Source organism: Myotis myotis, unplaced genomic scaffold (assembly GCF_014108235.1).
Source record: "Myotis myotis isolate mMyoMyo1 unplaced genomic scaffold, mMyoMyo1.p scaffold_m19_p_4, whole genome shotgun sequence".
NCBI lineage: Eukaryota > Metazoa > Chordata > Mammalia > Chiroptera > Vespertilionidae > Myotis > Myotis myotis.
In genome coordinates, this window is record NW_023416346.1 from 59,471,889 (window position 1) to 59,495,336 (window position 23,448).

The following is a 23,448-nucleotide window of genomic DNA, read 5'->3' on the forward strand; positions in this document are numbered from 1 at the left end:
AGTGCACTAATTTTTGTGCACCGGGCCTCCAGTTAGGTAAATAAAAATCAAAGCCACAATGAGATACCACTTCAGACCCATTAGTATGGTTATAATTTTTTAAAATGACAAATAAGTACTAGCAAGAATGTGGAGAAAATGGAACCCTCATACATTTCTGTGAGGAATGTTAATGATGCAGACATTATGGAAAATAGTTTGGCAGTTCCTCAATAAGTTAAACAGAATTATCATATAACCCTGCAATTCTATTCCCAGCTATATACCTAAAAGAACTGAAACACAGGTGTTCAAATAAAAAATTATATATGTAAATCTTCATAGCACTATCCATAATAGCCAGAGCTGAAAACAACCCAAATGTCCATCAACTGATGAATGAATAACAAAGTATGGTATATCCTTGTAATGGAATACTACTCAGCCATAAAAGGAATGAAGTACTGATATATGTTGAATAATGTTAAAATTATCATGCTAAGTGACAGAAGCCAGATACAAAAGGCCATATATTGTAGGAGTTTATCTATCTATCTATCTATCTATCTATCTATCTATCTATCTATCATCTATTTATGTAAAATATATTTTTTTTGATTTCAGAGAGGACGGGAGAGGGAGAGAGAGAGATAGAAACAGTAATGATAAGAGAGAATCATGGATTGGCTGCCCAATCGCCCTCCCACACACCCCCTCCCACAAGGGATCAAGCCAGCAACCCTGGCATGTGCGCTTAACCAGAATTGAACCTGGGACCCTTCAATCTGCAGGACGGCGCTCTATCCACTGAGCTAAACCAGCTAGATCTGTATGATTCAATTGATATGAAATAGTCAAAAGAGGCAAATTTGTAGAGACAAAAGAGATTATTGGTTGCCAGGGGCTGGAGGGAGGAATTGGTGAGTGACTGCCTAATTGGTATGGGATTCCCATTTGGTGTCATGAAAAAAATATGGAACTAGATATTGGTGAGCTGTACAACATTGTAAATGTACTTAATGCCACTGAATTGTAAACTTTAAAATGTTTAAATGGTAAATATTATGCTATGTGTATTTTACCAAGTAGTAACATTTAAAACAAAGAGTCATCTTACTAAAACTAGCCTTAAAAGTGCTTGAAGAAACTTAATAACATAAAAATACAAAATATGAAACATTTAAGAAGTAAAAGTTAAACCTATTGGTGATAGAATAAGAAAAATGTTAAGAAAAAAGTTTAATGTTATTAACGTCAAGGATAAATCCAAGATCTAGGCTAAACAAAGCTAATGTAGTTAGTTATTAGTCAATATGTCTACTCTTATGTAAATGGCTGATATGAGCAGGGTTTTTTTAAGATGTGTAGATTACAAGAAGACACAATTACTGTCCAACCCGCAGAACCTAAGTCATAGGCCAAGAATCCTCAAGCTCTTTCTTTTAGCTCAATCCATTTCCAAACGCAAGGGAAATAGAGCTGTGAAAACAGGAAGGGCAGAAAATCAGAATTGTAGTGTAGCTCCCCATTCAGCTCAACACACTCATTTTCCCTACTCTAGCTTTCTCTGCACTTGCATAGGCTCTAAGTTGCAGAGGTCAAATGCTTATTTCTTTGTAGTGGGGGAAATATCCAACAGAGGGAGATGTTAGGCTATCCTAGATTCTGCAATTAACATGAAATTCTAAACATGACTAAGATAGAGGATCTTAAAAACTGGGTTAAGTTATTGAACTGACCTAAGTTTTACAATTCTCACCTGATATTAAATAGATTAATACATTTTTACAATTATTTAAAACATGAAAGTTTCCAAATACTATTTAAAATGTTCACTCTGGATGTATCCTCAATTCAGAATAGAGAAAATTAACTAAATATTTTGTTAGAAATCTAGTTGTACTTTATTTGCTTGACTATAGCCATTATAGCTACATTATGTATTTTATTTTTGGTAGAAATATATGCAAATGCCTCTAAATTTGTTCAAAAACATTAAAAAGAGAAATAACATTACAGTAATTTTTATCCACATAAAATTTTAAATCCTACTTCTGCTTATTTATCTACATTTTAGAAAATTTTTATAGTGTATCTAGTTTCCTTGCTGATTCTAAATGATCTCAAATAAATATGTAAATTTGATATTTACCTTTAAGAACTCTGAAAAGTTCTTGATAGCTGCACAATCACACTATACAATTCTCTTTGCATATTCACAATTTCCTAGACTGGATAAAGACAAGGTATGATATTAAAAAAAAGCAAAGCCCTAACCAGTTTGGCTCAGTGGATAGAGTGTTGGCCTGCGGACTGAAAGGTCCCAGGCTCGATTCGGGTCAAGGGCATGTACCTTGGTTGCAGGCACATCCCCAGAGGGGAGTGTGCAGGAGGCAGCTGATCGATGTTTCTCTCTCATTGATATTTCTAACTCTCTAGCTCTCTCCCTTCCTCTCTGTAAAAAATCAATAAAATATATATTTTAAAAAAGCAAATAATTTCAGGACTACAAACTTTCTAAAATTATATTTTATACAAAAGATAATCATTATTCAGGGGGAAAAAATGATGGCCAAATAGGCATATGTGTCCTGTGCCTTGTTCTTGTCCTGCACCTTGTCCTAGAGCAGATAGAAGGAGCAACTAAATCAAATAACATCCACCCAGAATTGGCAAATTAGAGACAGCTGGTGTGACCATGTGCAGCCAGAAAGGGTAGAGCAGTGGTTCTCAACCTTGGCTACACATTAGAATCACCTGGGAATCTTTTTAAAATCCTGATTTCTGGGCCTCATCCTCTGGAAATTCTGTTTCTTTGTTACTAATGTTGTGGCCCCACCCCATAACAAAGAAACAGAATTTCAGGAGGATGAGGCCCAGAAATCAGGATTTTGAAAAGATTCCCAGGCGATTCTAATATGCAGCCAAGGTTGAGAACCACTGGGGTAGAGGATGCCTGCAGAATGGTAGGATCAGAGATCTGAGTTGGAGAGAGATGCGCAACCACTGGGCCAAGAAAGTCTGAAGGAAGTTACACTGCACCAAGTCCATGTCCCTTGGGGACAGGTATAACATCCGACTGTGTAAAGGAAGTCCACAGGGCTGCTGGGGCTGGGGAATCTAGATCTAAGTCCATAGCCATGAGAGGCTGAGCCCAGAAAGGTGGCCTGAAGAGCTGCCAAAACCACGTGGTGCCAGGGGGAGAGAAACTCACTATCGTGTGGTTGATTTGCCGGTTTTGTCTTTGCTTATATTCACTAAACCCAGTTCATAGGACCTTTCAATTACAAACTCTCACCCGAGGCTGTGGTGCAGGTGGAGGTGCAGATTTGTGGAGGCTCGGGAAAGGCTATGGAGGGGAGCAGGACAAGGAAAGGTAATCCAGGAATGCTGCACTGACACATCCCAGACCCTCCAACCCAGGTATTTTTCTCCTGAAGAGCTAGCTCCTCCCAGACTATACTTTTGCACAGGAAACAAAGACTCTGAATAGCCCCAGAGAGCCTGTGGGGACTGGCTTGAGGATGGGCTGTTCAGTCTGGAAAGCAATACAGCACCACACCTAAAGCCCTGTCAGAAACAGATGCTGAGTGATCAAGATTGACAGCAGGCAGACAGGCAAAGTGGGCAGATTTGTCCCACCTGCTTGCAGCCAAGGCTGTGTAGACAGACACAGAGTGGTGGATCACTTCAACACAGTATTCACTACCTAACAGGAAACTGAGAAGTGGCAGACGAAAGAGTGGGGTCTTAAACCAGGCCCCATGGGGCATTGAAACTCAGCTGAAATGAACAATACTTCACATTTTTATTTTTTATCTTTTATTTACGTTTTTTTACATTTTATTGTTTTGTTTTTAATAGCTTTCATTTTTTGTATTGTTTTCTTCATTCTATTTTTTAAAATTATTTGTACTTTAATTTTATTTTATTTCTTGTCTAAAGTTTTACATATGTCTCCTTTTTCCCCAATTGACACCCCCCCTCCCCAGTCATTCCCACCATGGGCAAGCCCCACCGCCCCAGTGTCTGTGTCCATGGGATATGCTAATATGCATGCATACAAGTCCTTTGGTTGCTCTCTAACACCCCCTCCCTTACCATTTGTCTCTGTATCTATTCTTGTTCATCAAAACATGTTGATCATTATATCACACATATAAGTGAGATCATGTGATATTTATCTTTCTCCGACTGGCTTATTTCACTTAGCATAATGCTCTCCAGTTCCATCCATGCTGTTGCAAATGATAAAAGTTCCTTCTTTTTTATAGCGGCATAGTATTCCATTGTGTAAATGTACCACAGTTTTCTAATCCACTCATCAGCTGATGGACACTTAGGCTGTTTCCAAATCTTAGCTATGGTAAATTGTGCTCCTATGAACATAGGGGTGCATATATCCTTTCTGATTAGTGTCTCTGGTTTCTTGGGATATATTCCTAGAAGTGGGATTACTGGGTCAAATGGGAGTTCCATTCTCAACTTTTTAAGGAAACTCCATACTGTCTTCCACAGTGGCTGCACCAGTCTGCATTCCCACCAGAAGTGCAGGAGGGTTCCTTTTACTCCACATCCTTGCCAGCACTTGTCTTTTGTTGATTTGTTGATGATAGCCATTCTGACAGGTGTGAGATGGTATCTCCTTGTTTTGATTTGCATCTCTTGGATGATTAGTGACTTTGAGCATGTTTTCATGTCTCTGGGCCTTCTGTATGTCCTCTTTTGATAAGTGTCTATTTAGATCAGCGGTTCTCAACCTGTGGGTCGCGACCCCTTTGGCAGTCGAACGATCCTTTCACAGGGGTTGCCTAAGAACATCCTGCATATCAGATATTTACATTAATTCATAACAGTAGCAACATTACAGTTATGAAGTAGCAATGAAAATAATTTTATGGTTGTGTCACAACATGAGGAACTGTATTTAAAGGGCAAGAAGGTTGAGAACCACTGATTTAGATCCTTTGCCCATTATTTGATTGGGTTGTTTATCTTCCTTTTGTTAAGTTGTATGAATTCTTTGTAAATTTTGGAAATTAAACTCTTATCAGAAATATCATTGGCAAATATGTTCTCCCATGCAGTGGGCTTTCTTGTTGTTTTGTTGATGGTTTCTTTTGCTGTGCAGAAGCTTTTCATTTTATTTTTTCAAAATATATTTTATTGATTTTTTACAGAGAGGAAGAGAGAGGGATAGAGTTAGAAACATCGATGAGAGAGAAACATCCATCAGCCGCCTCCTGAACACCCTCTACTGGGGATGTGCATGCAACCAAGGTACATGCCCTTGACCGGAATCGAACCGGGGACCCTTGAGTCCACAGGCCGACGCTCTATCCCTGAGCCAAACCGGTCAGGGTCAGAAGCTTTTTATTTTGATGTAGTCCCATTTGTTTATTTTCTCCTTAGTCTCCCTTGCCCTAAGAGCTGTGTTGGTAAAGATATTGCTACGAATTATTGCTGCTATTTTGCTGTCTATGGAGTCTTGTAGGATTTTTATGGTTTCCCATCTTACATTCAGGTCCTTTAGCCATTTTAAATTTGTTTTCGTGTATGGTGTAAGTTGGTGATCTAGTTTCTTTCTTTCTTTTTTTTTTTTTTTTTTTTGCCTGTATCTGACCAAATTTCCCAGCACCATTTATTAAAGAGATTGCTTTGACTCCATTGTATGCTCTTGCCTCCTTTGTCAAATATTAATTGAGCAAAGTGGCTTGGGTCAATTTCTGGGTTCTCTGTTCCATTCCATTGGTCTGTGTGTTTGTTCTTGTGCCTGTACCAGGCAGTTTTGAGAACCGTGGCTTGCTGGTATAGCTTGATATCTGGTATTGTGATCCCTCCAACTTTGTCCTTCTTTCTCAGGATAATTGTGGTAATTCAGGGTTTTTTCTTTTATTCCAGATGGATTTTTGGAGAGTTTGTTCTAGATCTTTGAAATATGCCATTGGTATTTTAATAAAGATTGCATTGAATCTGTAGATTGCTTTGGGTAGTATGGACATTTTAATGATGTTGATTCTACCAATCCATGAACATGGTATGTTCTTCCATTTATTTATGTCTTCCTCTATCTCTTTTTTCAATGTCCTGTGTACAGGTCTTTTACGCCCTTAGGTTTATTCCTAGGTATCTTACATTTTTTGGTGCAATGGTAGATGGGATTGTTTTTTCATTTCTCTTTCTGTGAGTTCATTATTGGTGTATAAAAAGGCCCTAGGTTTCTGGGTGTTAATTTTGTATTCTGCTACATTGTCAAATTCATTTATTAGGTCTAGTAGTTTTTTAATGAAGTCTTTGGGGTTTTCTATATATAGTATCATGTTATCTGCGAATAAGGACAGTTTTGCTTCTTCTCTTCCAATTTGGATGCCTTTTATTTCTTCTTCTTGTCTGATCGCTATGGCTAGCACTTCCAGTACTATTTCAAACACAAGTGGTGAAAGTGGGCATCCCTGTCTTGTTCCTGTTCTTAGGGAAAATGGTTTTAGTTTTTGCCCATTGAGTATGATGTTGGCTGTAGGTTTGTCTTATAGAGCTTTTATTATGTTGAGATATGATCCCTCTATTCCCACTTTGCTGAGAATTTTTATCAAGAAAGGGTGTTGGATTTTGACAAATGCTTTTTTCTGCATCGATTGATATGATTATGTGATTTTTCTCTCAGTTTGTTTATGTGATGTGTCACATTAATTGATTTGCAGATATTGTACCATCCTTGCATCCCCGGAATAAATCCCACTTGGTCATGGTGTATAATCTTTCTAATGTATTGCTGAATCCCATTTGCTAGAATTTTGTTGAGGATTTTAGCACCTGTGTTCATCAAGGATATTGGCCTGTAGCTCTCTTTGTTGTTGTTGTCTTTATCTATTTGGGATTATGGTAATGCTGGCTTCATAGAAAGAGCTTGGAAGTGTGCCTTCCTGTTGGAATAGTCTGAGGAGGATAAGTTTTAGTTCTTCTTTAAATGCTTGGTAGAACTCCCCTGTAAAGCCCTCTGGACCAGGGTTTTTGTTTGCTGGAAGATTTTTGATCACTGTTTCAATTTCTTTGGTAGTTATGGGCCTATTCAGGTTTTTTTATTCTTCTTGAGTTTTGGGAGCTTGTATTTTTATAGGAATATGTCCATTTCATCTAGGTTGTCCATTTTGTTGGAATAGAGTTGTTTATAATATTTTTTCATAATCGTTCATATTTCTGTGGGGTCAGTTGTTACTTCACCTCTTTCACTTATGATTTTGTTTATTTGTGTCCACTCTTTTTGCTTCTTGGTGAGCCTGGATAGTGGTTCATCAATCTTGTTTACCCTTTCAAAGAACCAGCTCTTGGTTTTGTCTATTTTTATTGTTATTTTATTTTATCTTATTTTTTCTTTTTTCCACCCTTTTGTTTTTCACTGCTCCTTTTTTCATCCTGTTTTCTCTTCTCCTGTCCCCACTTAAGTTTTTCTCTTCCTTTTACCCCTTGTTAAAAATTGATCTTCTTTATCTGCTTTATTAATGTATTATTATTATTTTAGTCTCTGTTGGCTTGCTCACATATCTAATTTACTAGGTGTACCAGTTAATAATGCGAATTTTTTTCAATAGATGGATTTACACATATGTTGATATATATACAATTCAATATGTATGCTATTTTGTTGTATTGACAACAAGCTTCAAAACTACATTTGTTAAATTTTCTGAAGGTGTTAACATCATAGACATTTTTACGCTTAAAAATGTTGAATTTCATGCCAAAAAAAAGAGCATTTGTGGGAAGTTTTAATTCATTACTTTATTTTGAAGAAAAGTGCTGCTGAATACTTCAGGAAGCTTATGGTGAACATGCTCCATCTCACGATACTTGTGAACACTGGTTTAAATGTTTCAAAAGTGATGTTTCAATGTGAAAGACTGTGGGGAGCCTCAATAGGGTTAAACCTGGGACTGACCTGTTGGCAAAGTCACAAACAAGTCCCAGCTTAGAGGGTACAGTCCTCTTAAGCATAATTAGGCTTGACCTTATAACGCTCCCTAGATCTTACCTGGGAAGCTAATGGGCTTTGGGAAGTGCAACAAGAACAAAAACAAGTGAAACTCACAAGAACAGTGTACACAAGTGAAACTCACAAGAACAATGTAACTTTGGTAACCACTACCTTGTTTACCTTGGACTATAAAAATAAAGGCTCAGCTTTCCTCAGGATCTTTCTCTGTGGCCTCAGCCAGGCACAGGAAGATCCACGGAGACTAAAGAGAGCTAGAGAGTTCTGAACACTGTCTCCGTGTAAAACATTCTTCGCCGACTCCGTCCACACCTTTGGGAACCCCTGGACCCTGGGACTGGACCCCGGCAAACGACAAAGAATATCCAGGTCAACTGAAAAAGTTTGAAGACCAACAATTACAAGCATTATTGGATGCAGATGCCTGTCAAACTCAAAAACAACTTGCAGAAAGATTAAACGTTGCTCAGCAAACAATTTGCGATCGTTTACAAGCAATGGGAAAGACATTAAAGGAAGGAAAAGGGGTTTCACATCAATTGAACGAAAGACAAATGGAAAACCAAAAAGTCATCAGTAAATTGTTGCTTCAACGGCACTAAAGAAAGTCTTTTTTGCAACAAATTGTGACTGGCGATGAAAAGTGGATTTATTTATTTATTTATTTTTTAATTAAATCTTTATTGTTCAGATTACATTTGTTCCTCTTTTTTCCCCCCCATAACTCCCCTCTTCCCAGTTCCCGCCCCACCCTCCGCCCTCACTCCCCACCCACTGTCCTCATCCATAGGTGCACGATTTTTGTCCAGTCTCTTCCCGCATCTCCCACACCCCTTTCCCCCCCCAAGAATGGTCAGTCCATTCCCTTTCTATGTCCCTGATTCTATTATAATCACCAGTTCATTCTGTTCATCAGATTATTTATTCACTTGATTCTTAGATTCACTTGTTGATTGATGCATATTTGTTGTTCATAATTTGTATCTTTACCTTTTTCTTCCTCTTCCTCTTCTTAAAGGATACCTTTCAGCGTTTCATATAATCCTGGTTTGGTGGTGATGAACTCCTTTAGATTTTCCTTATCGGTGAAGCTCTTTATCTGACCTTCAATTCTGAATGATAGCTTTGCTGGATAAAGTAATCTTGGTTGTAGGTTCTTGGTATTCATCACTTTGAATATTTCTTGCCACTCCCTTCTGGCCTGCAAAGTTTCTGTTGAGAAATCAGCTGACAGTCGTATGGGTATTCCCTTGTAGGTAACTGAGTTTCTTTCTCTTGCTGTTTTTAAGATTCTCTCTTTATCTTTTGCTCTTGGCATTTTAATTATGATGTGTCTTGGTGTGGTCCTCTTTGGATTCCTTTTGTTTGGGGTTCTCCACGCTTCTTGGACCTGTAAGTCCATTTCTTTCACCAGGTGGGGGAAGTTTTCTGTCATTATTTCTTCAAATAGGTTTTCAATATCTTGCTCTCTCTCATCTTCTGGCACCCCTATAATTCTGATGTTGGTACGCTTGAAGCTGTCCCAGAGGCTCCTTACACTATCCTCGCATTTTTGGATTCTTTTTTCATTTTGCTTTTCCGGTTGGTTGTTTTTTTGCTTCCTCGCATTTCAAATCATTGACTTGATTCTTGCGCTCCTCTGGTCTGCTGTCGGGAGTCTGTATAATATTCGTTATTTCAGTCCGTGTATGCTTAATTTCTAGTTGGTTCCCCAATATAACATCGAGGGTCTCATTAGTTTTCTTGTAGATCTCATTAAGTTTATCGGCGGCTTCTAAACAGTTCTTGAGAGACCTTAAAAGTATGGTTCTGAACTCTATATCTTCCATTGACAATTTTGTCCTGTTTCTTTGTCTCCGCATTTTGTTATGCTTCCTTGGTGCAACCCCTAGTGGTCTTTGTGCGCAGTCTTATAGTTAAACCTTGATTGTTGTAGCTAATACCAGGGAGGGTTTGACCTCCAGGCCAAGTGGCTATGAGAATCAGCTGTGTCTGCAGTGAGAGAACTTCTGTCCTCTAGGGAGGTGCTAATCTAGCCTTTGCCTGAGGCTATCCGGCAAATGCCTCTGTGCAGGGCTTGGGCGGGGCGGGTCGCACAGGATCAACAGGGTGGGCCGGAGAGAGCAGTTATGGCGGCTCTCAGTCCTGTCCCCAGGGGCTCTGCCTCTCTGAGTCCCAGCACCCCCTGCAAACCTCGGAGAGAAAGCTGCACTCGCTCTGACCGAAGCCAGACAGTCCCGCTTCTCCCGTTTGAGTCTGGGTCCCTAAAGACTCGCCTGTATCTGGAGCTCAGAGTCTGCGACTCCCTCCCGATTGATAACGCCAACCGCGCCCTCCGCTGCCAGCCCGTTCCGCGCACTCTGCACCTCAGAATTTGACTTCAGCACTGCGCCTCCTCTGAGTGTCCGTATCGTTTCTCTTTCCTCCTAGTTGTAGGACTTCCACTCAGCCAGCGTTCCTGTGGTTCTGGGTGATGTCTGTTCCGTTTTTTAGTTTCACTTTTGAAGTAGTTGTTCAAGGCAGCAAACTCCGGCGTTAATCTATGCCGCCATCTTGGTTCTCCGAAAAGTGGATTTATTTTGAGAATCCCAAATGCACAAAATCATGGGTTGATCCAGGTCAACCATCAACATCGACTGCAAGGCCAAACTGCTTTGGAAAGAAGACAATGCTCTGCCTTTGGTGAGATCAGGAAGGTGCGGTGTATTATGAGTTTCTAAAACCAGGTGAAACTGTTAATACTGATCGCTACCAACAACAAATAATCAATTTGAACCACGCTGTGATCGTGAAACAACCAGAATGTGCCAGAAGACACGGCAAGGTAATTTTGCTTCATGATGACGCACCATCACTCACTTCAAAACCAGATAAAGACACGTTAAAAGATCTTGCCTGGGAAGTATTAACCCACCTGCCGTATTCACCAGACCTTGCTCCTTCACATTACCACTTCCTCTGATCGATGGCACACGCACTTTCTGAGCAGCACTTCAAAACGTTAAAAGAAGTGGAAAATTGGGTCTCTGAATGGTTTGCCTCAAAATAAGAAAAGTTCTATTGGGATGGCATCCACAAATTACCTGAAAGATGGGGGAAATGTGTAGCTAGGGATGGACATTACTTTGAATAAAGCACTTTTGATGTTTCTCTTGAAATTATCGTGTTTTCTTTGATTACAAAATCTGCATTATTAACCAGTACACCTAATACTCTGCCCTGCTCCATGTCCAGGCACCCTTCTCCTTTCTTCACTAGTCAGTTTTTTTATTTATTTTTATGCTTTTGTTTTTCTTCTCCTCTCTTCTTCTCCTAATTGTTTTAGTTTCACTCACTAACTCAAGCATATCTGCTCTCTGCTCTATTCGTCATTACCAAAATAGATGAATAATTTTTTTGTTTTAGCTTTTTATTTATTTACTTATTTTTCTTTTCTTTTCTTCTTATCCACTCATTCTCTTTCTACCTCCTCTATACTGAACCACAGTCCTTCCCCTATTCCAGTGATGGCGAACCTATGACACACGTGTCAGAGGTGACACGTGAACTCATATTTGGTTGATTTTTCTTTGTTAAATGGCATTTAAACATATAAAATAAATATCAAAAATATAAGTCTTTGTTTTACTATGGTTGCAAATATCAAAACATTTCTATATGTGACACAGCACCAGAGTTAAGTCAGGGTTTTTCAAAATGCTGACATGCCAAGTTCAAAAGGTTCACCATCACTGCCCTATTCATTTAATTCCTTAACTTTACTTTCTGTATATAATCTCTGCCTCTACAGATTCTGTAGCCCCCTTTTTCAGGGTGTTTGTTGTTTGCATTTTATGGTTTGTTTGTTTTGTGGCAATTTCTCCCCATGTGTATACTTTTTCTTTTTTTTCTTCTTTTCCTTGTCTCTCTTCCCTTTTGTTCTTTTCTTGATATCATTTTTGCTCTCTTTTCTCTCGCCTAATTATCTTTTCTCTGTAGTCACTCTTATTGGGGTTATCAGTGTCATGAGTACATGTGTTTTGGTCCCTTTATGTTGTGTCTTGTCAAGTTGTATTTTGTGTTATTCAGTCAACATGGTAGAGAGCGAGCTACATAATGAGTCACCCTGAGACAAGACTCCATCCACGAATGGGACAATAACATTCAAGACCCAATTACACCAAGAGAACCCAAAAATCCCAAGTATGGGCATCCCCATAATACCCATTCCAGAAGACCTGAGAGATTGCACCACTGGGTCCCACAAAATATCTACTATATAAGACAACCTCAAAAAATCTAGGTGACATAGAATTTTGATCTAATAAATAGAAACAATCACAAAGAAAGGGCAAAAATGGGGAAACAAAGCAAAAAGCCCCATATGAAAGAAAAGGAGAAATCAACAGAAAAGAAAAAAAAGAAATTGAAGCAAGCAATTTGTCAGAGAAAGAATTCAGAGCAATGTTTATAAGGATGCTGAAATGGAAGACAAATTCAATAACATGTGTAAGAATCAAGAGGAAATAAAGAAGAATCAGTAGGAAATGAAGAATAACATAGCTGCAATAAAGAACACAATGAAAAGTTCCAACAGTAGACTAGAAGCTTAGGACTGCATCAGCAAGTTAGAAGACAACGTAGAAAAATTACCAAGCAGAGGAGCAACTGGAAAAATAAACTTAAAAAGCAGGGGAAGCACCTAAGGGAGCATTGGGACAAGATGAAACAAAACAACATCCGCATAATAGGGGTTCCAGAAGGAGAGGAAGCAGATCAAAGAATAGAAAACCTGTTTGAAGAAATAATGACAGAAAACTTCCCCGATTTGGGGAAGGGAAAAGTCACACAAATCCAAGAAGCACAGAGTCCCAAACAAGATGAACCCGAAAAGACTGACACTAATACACATCATAATTAAATTGGCAAACATCAAAGACAAAGTAAGAATCTTAAAGGCTTCCAGAGAGACATGAAGTTACCTACAAGGGATCTCACATTAGACTATCAAATGATTTCTCAACAGAAACACATCAGGCCAGAAGGTAATGAAATGAAATATAAAAAGTGATGCAAAGCAAGCGATTGATTCCAAGAATACTATACCCAGCAAGGCTATCAATCAAAATTGAAGGTAAATGAGGAGCTTTACAGACAAAAAAAAGGCTAAGGGATTTTATTACCACCAAGCCAGCAATGCAAGAAATGGTAAAGGGACTGCTGTAAAAAGAGGTAATAGAAAGGGAAGGAGGAACACAGGCATAAAGAATAAAAATGCCAACAAACAAGTACCTATCAATAATAAACTTAAATGTAAATGGATTAAATGCTCCAATCAAAAGACATAGGGTAGCTAAATGGATAAGAAAACATGACCCATATATTTGCTGTCTACAAGAGACACACCTCTGAACAAAGGACGCACACAGACTGAGAGTGAAGAGATGTAAAAAAAATTTTTAGGCAAATGGAAATGAAAAAACAGCTGGGTTAGCAATATGTATATCTGACAAAATAGAACTCAAAGTGAAGGCCATAGCAAGAGATAAGGAGGGCCACTTCATAATATTAAAGGGAGCAATTCAACAAGAAAATATAACTCTGGTAAACATATATGCACCTAATTCAAGAGCATCCAAATACATAAATAAACTTCTGGAAGATACCAAGGGAGAGAATCACAGCAATACAATCAGGGTAGGGGAATTCAATACTCCATTGACACCACTGGATAAATCCTCTAAACAAAAAATAAGCAAAGAAACAGCAATCTTGAATGACTCACTAGATCAGATGTAATTAACTGATATCTTCAGAATATTTCACCCCCAAGCTCCAGAATATACATTATTCTAAAGTGTACTTAGGGCATTTTCAAAGATACACCACATATTGGGGCAAAGGCAAAGTCTCTTCAAATTCAGGAACATAGAAATCATAGCAAGCATCTTCTCAGATCACAATGGCATAAAATTATAAATCAGCTACAATAAAAAATGAAAAAAAATCAAACACTTGGAGGCTAAATAGCATACTATTAAACAATGCTTGGGCTACCAAAGGGATCAAAGAAGAAATAAAAATACATTCTGGAAACAAATGACAAAAGAAAAAAACAATCAATCCAAAATCTATGGGACACAGTGAATGCAGTCCTGAGAGGGAAGTTCATAGCTCTACAGGCCTACATCAAAAAACAAGAAAAATTGTACTAAATTATCTAACCCTACAACATAAAGAATTAGAAAGAGAGCAACAAGAAAAACCCATAGTTGGCAGAAGGAAGGAAATAATAAATATCAGAGTAGAAATAAATGACATAGAGACCAAAAAAAACGATATAAAGAACAATAAAACCAAGAGCTGGATCTTTGAAAGGATAAACAGGGTTGATGAGCCTCTAGCCAGGCACACCAAGAAACGAAGAGACAAGACCCAGATAAACAAAATCAGACATGAAAGAGGAGATGTAACAATATGCCCCACAAACATACAAAGGATTGTAAAAAAAGAATACTACAAACAACTCTATTCCAACAAAATGGACAACCTAGATGAAATGGACATATTCTTATAAAAATACAATCTTTCAAAACTCAATCAGGAAGAATCAAAAAACCTGAATAGACTGATAACTACTGATGAAATTGAAGTAGTAATCAAAAAACTTTCAGCAAACAAAAGCTCTGGTCCTGACAGTTTGGGAGTTTTACCAAACATTCAAGGAAGAAATAAAACCTATCCTCCTCAGACTATTCCAAAAAATTCAAGAAGAAGGCACACTTACAAGCTCTTTCTATGAAGCCAGCATTACCCTAATCCTAAAATCAGATAAAGACACTACAAAGAAAGAGAATTACAGGCCAATATCCCTGATGAACACAGGTGCTAAAATCCTCAACAAAATTATAACAAATGGGATTCAGCAATACATTATAAAGGTCATACACCGTAACCAAAGGGGATTTATTCCAGGGATGCAAGGCTGGTACAATATCAGCAAATCAATAAACGTGATACATCACATAAACAAATTGAGGGACAAAAATCACATAATCATATCAATTGATACAGAGAAAACATTTGGCAAAATCCAACACCCTTTCCTGATAAAAACTCTCAGTAAAGTGGGAATAGAGGGAACATACCTCAACATAATAAAAGCCTTATATGACAAACCTACAGCCAATAGCATACTCAATGGGCAAAAACTAAAACCATTTCCCCTAAGAACAGGAACAAGACAGGGATGCCCACTTTCACCATTCCTATTTGACATAGTATTGGAAGTGCTAGCCATAGTGATTAGGCAGGAAGAAGAAATAAAAGGCATCCAAATTGGAAAAGAAGTAAAACTGTCATTATTAGCTGATGACATGATATTGTACATAGAAAACCCTAAAGACTCCATCAAAAAACTACTAGACTTAATAAATGAATTTGGCAATACAGTAGGATACAAAATTAATACCCAAAAATCTATGGCTTTTTTATACACCAATAATTGCCGGAAGCCGGTCCATCCTTGCTGCTTGACACAGTCGCTGCAGGAAAGAAACATCTGCACAGCATATGTTTCAAGGGACCTGGCATATATAGCATACTGTTCTTAATATGTTTGCTCCCCTTAGCGCTGTGTGTTTTAACCAAGGTCACCTCTCCGAGAAAGGTTGTTTCCCCAGGTAGGGATTTTTCCCTGAAGTCAGGGAGGGGATGAAACTCCTTAACTAAGTGCCAGGCAGGTAGCTAATCACTTTAACTACAAACAATCATGCTTAAGCTACATAATCTTTACTCCCTGGAATGGAGATAAGAAACGCCCTAACCTTTGTAATAGAAATTGACAGGATTAAAATCAACTGGTATAAATACGGATGTAACAAGACAACAAACAGCAGAACTTCGCTGGAGATCCAGACCAGAACTTGGCTGGAGATCCTGGCTAGAGATCCTGGCTAGGCTGCTGATCAACTGAACGCTGTCTCCGTGTCATTCCTTCTTCACCGACTCCATCCACACCTTTGGGGACCCCTGGACCTGCTGGGGTTGGACCCCGGCAAATAATCAATTCACAGAAAGAGAAACTAAAAAAAACAAAAACAAAACAAAACAAATAAACAAAAAAAACCATTTACCACTGCTACAAAAAAATTAAGATACCTAGGAATAAATTTAACTCAGGAGGTAAGAGACTTGTACTCAGAAAACTACAGGACATTGGAAAAAGAGATAGAGGAAGACATGAACAAATGGAAGAATATACCGTATTCATGGATTGGTAGAACCAACATTAAAATTTCATACTACCCAAAGCAATCTATATATTCAATGCAATTCCCATTAAAATACCAACAGCATATTTCACAGACATAGAAAAACTCTCCAAAAATTCACATGGAATAAACAAAGACCCCGAATAGCTGCAGCAATCCTGAGAAAGAAGAACAAAGTTGGAGGGATCACAATATCAGATATCAAGCTATATTACAAAGCCAGTGTTCTCAAAACTGCCTGGTACTGGCACAAGAACAGACATATAGACCAATGGAACAGAATAGAGAACCCAAAAATCGACCCAAGTCATTATGTTCATTTAATATTTGACAAAGGAGGCAAGAACATACAATGGAGTCAAGACAGTCTCTTCAATAAATGGTGTTGGGGAAATTGAATACATGCAAAAAAATGAAACTATACCACCAACTTACACTATACTCAAAAATAAACTTAAAATGGATAAAGGATCTGATGTAATAATAGAGGACTATGCAAATTATCCGGGACACCCTCATATCACAACTGGTCAGGGTGGATGGGATGTGGGGCTATGGGGTGGGACTCCATGTCTCGTGTGATTTTGTCCCGCCCAGGCAGGCTCCCCCGTGGCCCCACAGAGAAATCCAACGCGAACCCGGGGTTTACTAAACTTTACTGGAGCTTCTCCCCACAACCCCACCCCCTGCCCCAGGACCACACTTCCCACAGCAGGGTTCCTCAGCAGCCTCCTGACAGGTGGGTGACTGGGGAGAGCTGAGTGAGGCGGGGCGGCAGGGAGCCACAGAGGGGCAGGGCGGCTGGAGCCATGTTCCTGGGGGTCTGAGGAGAATGCCTGACAGGAGCCCGGACTGCAAAGTAAGAGGAAGCAGCCACGGAGAGCTCTTCCAATCCCTCTGCACAGACACCGTATCCCAGCCCCCGCACACCCAGGGGGATGGGGAGGCTGACTGGATGGGGAGAAGACCCAGCCTCGGGGGTAGCCACAGCCCGTACCTCCGACTCCTGATCTCTTCCCCTGCCACTCCCACAAGGGGCGCCCACAGCAATAGCACGCCGGTGATGACCCATCAGCACCCCCGAGGCACCCAGGGCCCACGGCCTGCCATTGCCGGGCCCCCTCTGCTGGTGCTGGGCATGCCTCTACTCCCTACAACTCCAGACCCAGGTGGAGACAGGCCCAAGTGGCCTCCCAGGGTCAGACCCAACCCCTCCAACAGCAGGGGTGCCATCTCTGCAGCGGAAATGCACTGAGGGCCCAGGGGTGGCAGCTAAACACGCCCTCCTAGCCTGCCTGGCCCCACCCTGGTCCAGTCCCTGCCCCACTCCAGGAGACTGGAGTCCTGCCCTGAGCACATACAGCTGCTAAAAGGCCACACACAATTTAAAGAATGGCACCAGGCAGGAAGGTTTGACAGTAACTCCCCCTTCGGTCTCGCTGTCCTCCTAGTGCCCCCCTACTGCCCTCCCTGGCCAGCGCCTCCAGAGATGACCACCACTACAGGGCTGCTGGCCAGAGCTCATCCCTCCAAGGCCTGCGGAACCCTCTGCAAAGCTTCGATAGCTACAGTCCCAGGAAACAATCATGCCCTCCTCCCCTAATCAGCACCTGCTACCTGTGAGGGTACCCATGAGCTTAAAAATAACAATCCTTTCTGGTTTAGACATCACTTACTTGATGAAACTTTTCTAGGTTTATTAGCTCAGAACCTCCTCATGACAGCCCAGTGACGTAGGCGGACAAGAGATTACAATTCCCAGGGTATATGCGTATGTATTCAGAAATGAAGCTCAGAGAGGAAATGTGTCAAGCCCAGTGGTTCCCAAAGTGTAGCACATGCCCCACAGGGGGGCAATTTGCTTTTAAGTGGGGGCAATTCAAGAATGAGTTAACAGCCCTAACTGGTCTGGCTCAGTGGATAGAGCATCAGCCTGGGGACTGAAAGGTCCCGGGTTCGATTCCAGTCAAGGGCATGTACCTTGGTTGCAGGCACATCCCCAGTAGGAGGTGTGCAGGAGGCAGCTGATCGATGTTTCTCTCTCCTCGATGCTTCTAACTCTCTATTCCTCTCCCTTCCTCTCTGTAAAATATCAATAAAATATATATTTAAAAAAGAATGAGTTAACAGTAAATTTTTTGCATTTCTTATGGTTCTAGGGGGCCTCATCTACAGTGTACCGTATATAATAAAAGGCTAATATGCAAATGACCGAATGGTGGAATGACTGGTCACTATGATGCACACTGACCACCAGGGGGCAGACACCAGGGGGTCAGTGTGTCCCACAGGGACAGTGCTGCTCAACCAGATGCCAGGCTCATGGCTGGCAAGCACAGCGGAAGTGGTGGGAGCCTCTCCCACCTCTGTGGCAATGCTAAGGATATCTGACTGATGGCTTAGTGGGCCTAAGCCGTCAGTTGAACATCCCCTCAGGGATCCCGGACTATGAGAGGGTGAAGGGCAGGCTGAGGGAACCCTCAAGTGCACGAATTTCATGCACCGGGCCTCTAGTTTTAACATAAGACGGAAAACCATAAAAATCTTAGAAGAATCCATAGGCAGCAAAATACCAGATATATGTCATAACAATATCCTTACTGATACAGCTCCCAGGACAATGAAAACTAAGGAGAAAATAAACAATGGGACTACAGCAAAATAAATGGCTTCTGCACAGCAAAAGAAACCATCAACAAAACAACGAGAAAACCCACTGTGTGGGAAAACATATTTGCCAATGTCATATCTGATAAGGGCCTAATCTCCAAAATTTATAGGGAATTCATACAACTTAACGAAAGGAAGATAAACAATCCAATCAAAAAATGGGTAAAGGACCTAAATAGACACCTTTCAAAAGAGGACATTCAGAAAGCCAAGAGACATATGAAAACATGCTCAAAGTCACTAATCATCTGAGAGATGCAAATCAAAACAACAATGAGGTACCATCTCACACCTGTCAGACTGGCTATCATCAACAAATCAACAAACGACAAGTGCTGGAGAGGATGTGGAGAAAAAGGAACACTTGTGCACTGCTGGTGGGAATGCAGACTGGTGCAGCCACTATGGAAGACAGTATGGAGTTTCCTCAGAAAACTACAAGTGGAACTCCCATTTGACCCTGTGATCCCACTTCTAGGAATATATCCCAAGAAACCAGAAACACCAATCAGAAAGGATATATGCACCCCTATGTTCATAGCAGCACAATTCACCATAGCTAAGATCTGGAAACAGCCTAAGTGCCCATCAGTAGATGAATGGATTAGAAAACTGTGGTACATCTACACGATGGAATACTATGCTGCTGTAAAAAGGAAGGAACTCTTACCATTTGCAACGGCATGGATGGAACTGGAGAGCATTATGCTAAGTGAAATAAGCCAGTCAATGAAGGAAAAATACCACATGATCTCACTCATTCATGGATAATAGAGACCATTATAAACTTTTGAATAATAATAGATACAGAGGCAGAGCTGCCTCAAACAGATTGTCAAACTGCAGCCGGAAGGCCGGGGAGGGTGGGAGGGCAGGAGGGAGGGGGGTAAGAGATCAACCAAAGGACTTGTATGCATGCATATAAGCATAACCAATGGACATAAGACACTGGGGGATAGGGGAGGCTAGAGGACTGTCAAGGGCGGGGGGAAAAAAAGGACACATATGTAATACCCTTTGTAATACTTTAAGCAATAAAAAAAAAAAAGAAGATTTGGAAAAAAAAAAAAGAAAGAAACCATCAACAAAACAAAAAGAGAGCCCACTGTATGGGAGAACATAGTTGTCAATGTGACATCTGATAAGGGCTTAATCTCCAACATTTATAGGGAACTCATACAACTTAACAAAAGGAAGATAAACAATCCAATCAAAAAATGGGCAAAGGACCTAAATAGACACTTCTCAAAAGTGGACATACAAAAGGCCAAGAGACATATGAAAATATGCTCAAAGTCACTAAATCTGAGAGATGCAAATCAAAACAACAATAATGTACCACCTCACACCTGTTATAATGACTATCATCAATAAATCAACAAATGAAAAGTGCTGGTGAGGATGCAGAGAAAAAGGAACCCTTGTGCAATGCTAGTGGGAATGCAGACTGGTATAGCCACTGTAGAAAACAGTATGGAGTTTCCCCCCAAAAATTAAAAATGGAACTCCCATTTGACCCAGTAATTCCACTTCTAGAAATATATCCCAAGAAATCAGAAACACCAATCAGAAAGGATATATGCACCCCTATATTCATAGAAGCACAATTTACCATAGCTAAGATTTGGAAACAGCCCAAGTGCCCATCAGCCGATCAGTGGATTAAAAAACTGTGGTACATCTGCACAACAGAATACTATACTGCTGTAAAAAAGAACGAATGCTTACTATTTGCAACAGTATAAATGGACCCAGTGAGCGTTATGCTATGCGAAATCAGCCAGAGAGAGAAGTATAAGTATCACATGATCTCACTCATTTGTGGAATATAATGAACAACGTAAATTGATGAACAAAAATAGACCGAGAGACCTAGAAACAGCAAACATACTGTCAAACCCCAGAGGGAAGGCAGGGGTGGGTGGGAGGGGGGTACGAGATAAACCAAAGGACTTGTATGCATGCATATGAGTATAACCAATGGACACAGACAGTAGGGGGTGAGTGCATGTGCTGGGGGTGGGAGTGGCCAGAGAGAGATCAATGGGGGAAAAAGGAAACATATGTAATACTTTCAATAATAATTTAAATACAAAAAACAAAACAACAAAAAGCTTATATTTAAAGAAGGGAGCCCCTTTTTTGCTAGTCATTATAAAATATGCTATCAATAAATAATTATTGCCATATACATATCCTAGATTTTTTAAATATTCTGGAAGCATTCTATATAATAAAAGCCTAATATGCTAGGTGTCTGGTTGACCATTCAACCAAAGTGTAATATGCTAATGACATGCTAAGGCCACTCAACTGCTCGCTAAGACATGCACTCACCACTAAGGGGCAGATGGTTGACTGGTTGACCAGTTGCTATGAAATGCACTGACCACTAGGGGGCAGATGTTCCAACCCGTAGGTTAGCTTGCTGGTAGGGTCTGCCTATCGGGACTGGGCGACACGGGCCGGACATGCCCTAGAGCCCTCCCTTAATCCCTCCCCGCTGGCCAATCTCCCACATCTCTTCCCTGCCCTGATAGTGCACCAGTAGGGTCCCTCGGCTTGGCCTGTGCCCTCTCTCAATCTGGGACCCCTTGGGGGATGTCGGAGAGCCGATTTTGGCCTGATGCCACAGGCTAGGCCAAGGGATCCCACTGGTGCACAAATTTGTACACCAGGCCTCTAGTATTTAATAAAATATTAACAATGGTTATTTATATAAAAAATAAAAGTCTAAAAATTTAATGAAGTGAAAAGTAGTATCAATTGAGAAGAAATCTTAATAAAAATAATGCCAATTTTAGAAAATAGTTTGTTTCTAATAAACCATTTTTTGATCTAAAAGGTAAAGAGAGAAGTTCTACTAAGTTAATAAAAGTTATGTGAGGCACCACAGACTTATCTACTTTTCTTTCCAGATCACCCCAAAGACAAAGAGGAAAAATAAGTGATGATAAAAAGGAAAATAAGATGTTAGAAATCTAGTAACAACTTTAGTATTGACATTAAGTCAATATTTAGAATGTTAATAATTTTACACAAATACTAGGGAAAGTATTCTTTTGTACAATTGAGATAAACAAAATTTTCTAATTTTTTCTAGACATATTTTCCACCAAAGCAAAATAACTATTATATATAAATCTTGTTTTACTTTGCCATGAAGATTCTTTTTTAAAAAAAAAATCTTTTTTAATAACTAGGTTTGGCTTATTTGTATAGCCATATACCTAATCTTTTTAAAAAGATATTTTTATTGATTTCAGAGAGAGAGGGAGAGACAGAAACATCAATGATGAGAGAGAATCATTGATCAGCTGTCTCCTGCACGCCCCCCACCTGTGCTCTGACAGGGAATTGAACCATGACCTCCTGGTTTATGGCTCAATGCTGTACCACTGAGCCACACCTGCCAGGCTACCTAATCTATGCGAGTAATAGCCTAGGGCCATCACGACCGGGTACCTGGGTCCCAGCGGAGGCAGTGGGAGTCAGGCCTGGGTCCATCACCGTTAGAAGGCATCTCAGGGTGAGGAACAACACCTCAGCCAGAACTCAAGAAGGTCACCTGGCCTGGCCTGGCCTGGCCCCTCCTCAGAGGCAGCCCCTTTCCTCCATGCACACTGCAGAGGACAGACAGGAATGCCTAAGAGGCTGGGGCCATGGTGCCCCATCCCTACCCTACTCCCTTGGCCTCCTTCACCTGTGGCCCCCACAGAAGGGTAGGTATGAGAGCCCTTCCCCTGCTACCTCTCAGCACTGCCTCTGGCCATCCCTCTGTACACAGGTATATCGGCTTTCAAACTTGCCCTATTCACTTCCTCTCACTCCCTTCCAGGGCCTCTGCTCTGGATGGGGCCTTTGGAATCCAGGGCTCTGGGGTTTTAACAGAGCTGGGGTGGGAAAGGGTAAACAGCTTCAAAGATGGCTGATATGGCCACCCACCTCTACTTCAGCTTTACCAATTAGTTCAGCCTCAGAACATGGCACTCAGAGAGGATCCCTACTTCCCCTGCAACAGCTCTAGGGCCTCGGCCCCAGTGCCAACCTCCTCTCCTCCTTGGCCCTCCCCACAGCTGGTGCTTGCTGCAGCTCTGTGTGCCTTACTTAACCACCCCTTCCTTCCCTGTTCCTACAAAGGAGGCTGCATCTTTGCATATCATATTCATATAAACTTTGTACCGTTTTGGAAAAAAACAAAACAAAACGATGACCAAGAGAATACCACGGTCAACATCCGGAGTCCAGCTCAGGAGAACGGAGAGAAGGGAGAATTCCATAAGTTGGCCGATACGAAAATATTTCTGAGTGACTGGCTGGCATGTGACAGTTGTGTGCCTGCAGAGGAAGGAGTCCAAGTTTCTCAGCAGAACACTAAGGACTTCTTCCATGTTCTGAACCTTTGCTTTGGTTTTCAGAATTCCCTGCTCCCCATCTGTTGGCTCTCTCCTCTGAGGGGCGCTGTCATCGTCACATGGGTGCAACTAAAATATTGTATCTCAAGAGGATTGACCCAATGTACATACCCTTTATCCGACGATGAAAAAATCCCAAATA

The 23,448-nt window shown here is 40.6% G+C and overlaps 1 protein-coding gene across 1 annotated transcript in view; it reads right to left on the reverse strand.

Moving 5' to 3' along the window:
- Positions 1-2,180: 2,180 nt before the first annotated feature.
- The window catches only part of CENPI (centromere protein I), a 101,367-nt gene continuing 80,099 nt past the window's right edge, over positions 2,181-23,448 (reverse strand). The window contains exon 20 of the mRNA XM_036305210.1: positions 2,181-2,210. Within this exon, the coding sequence (XP_036161103.1) occupies positions 2,196-2,210 (15 nt within the window). The 3' untranslated portion in view covers positions 2,181-2,195. The remainder of the gene's footprint in view (positions 2,211-23,448) is intronic.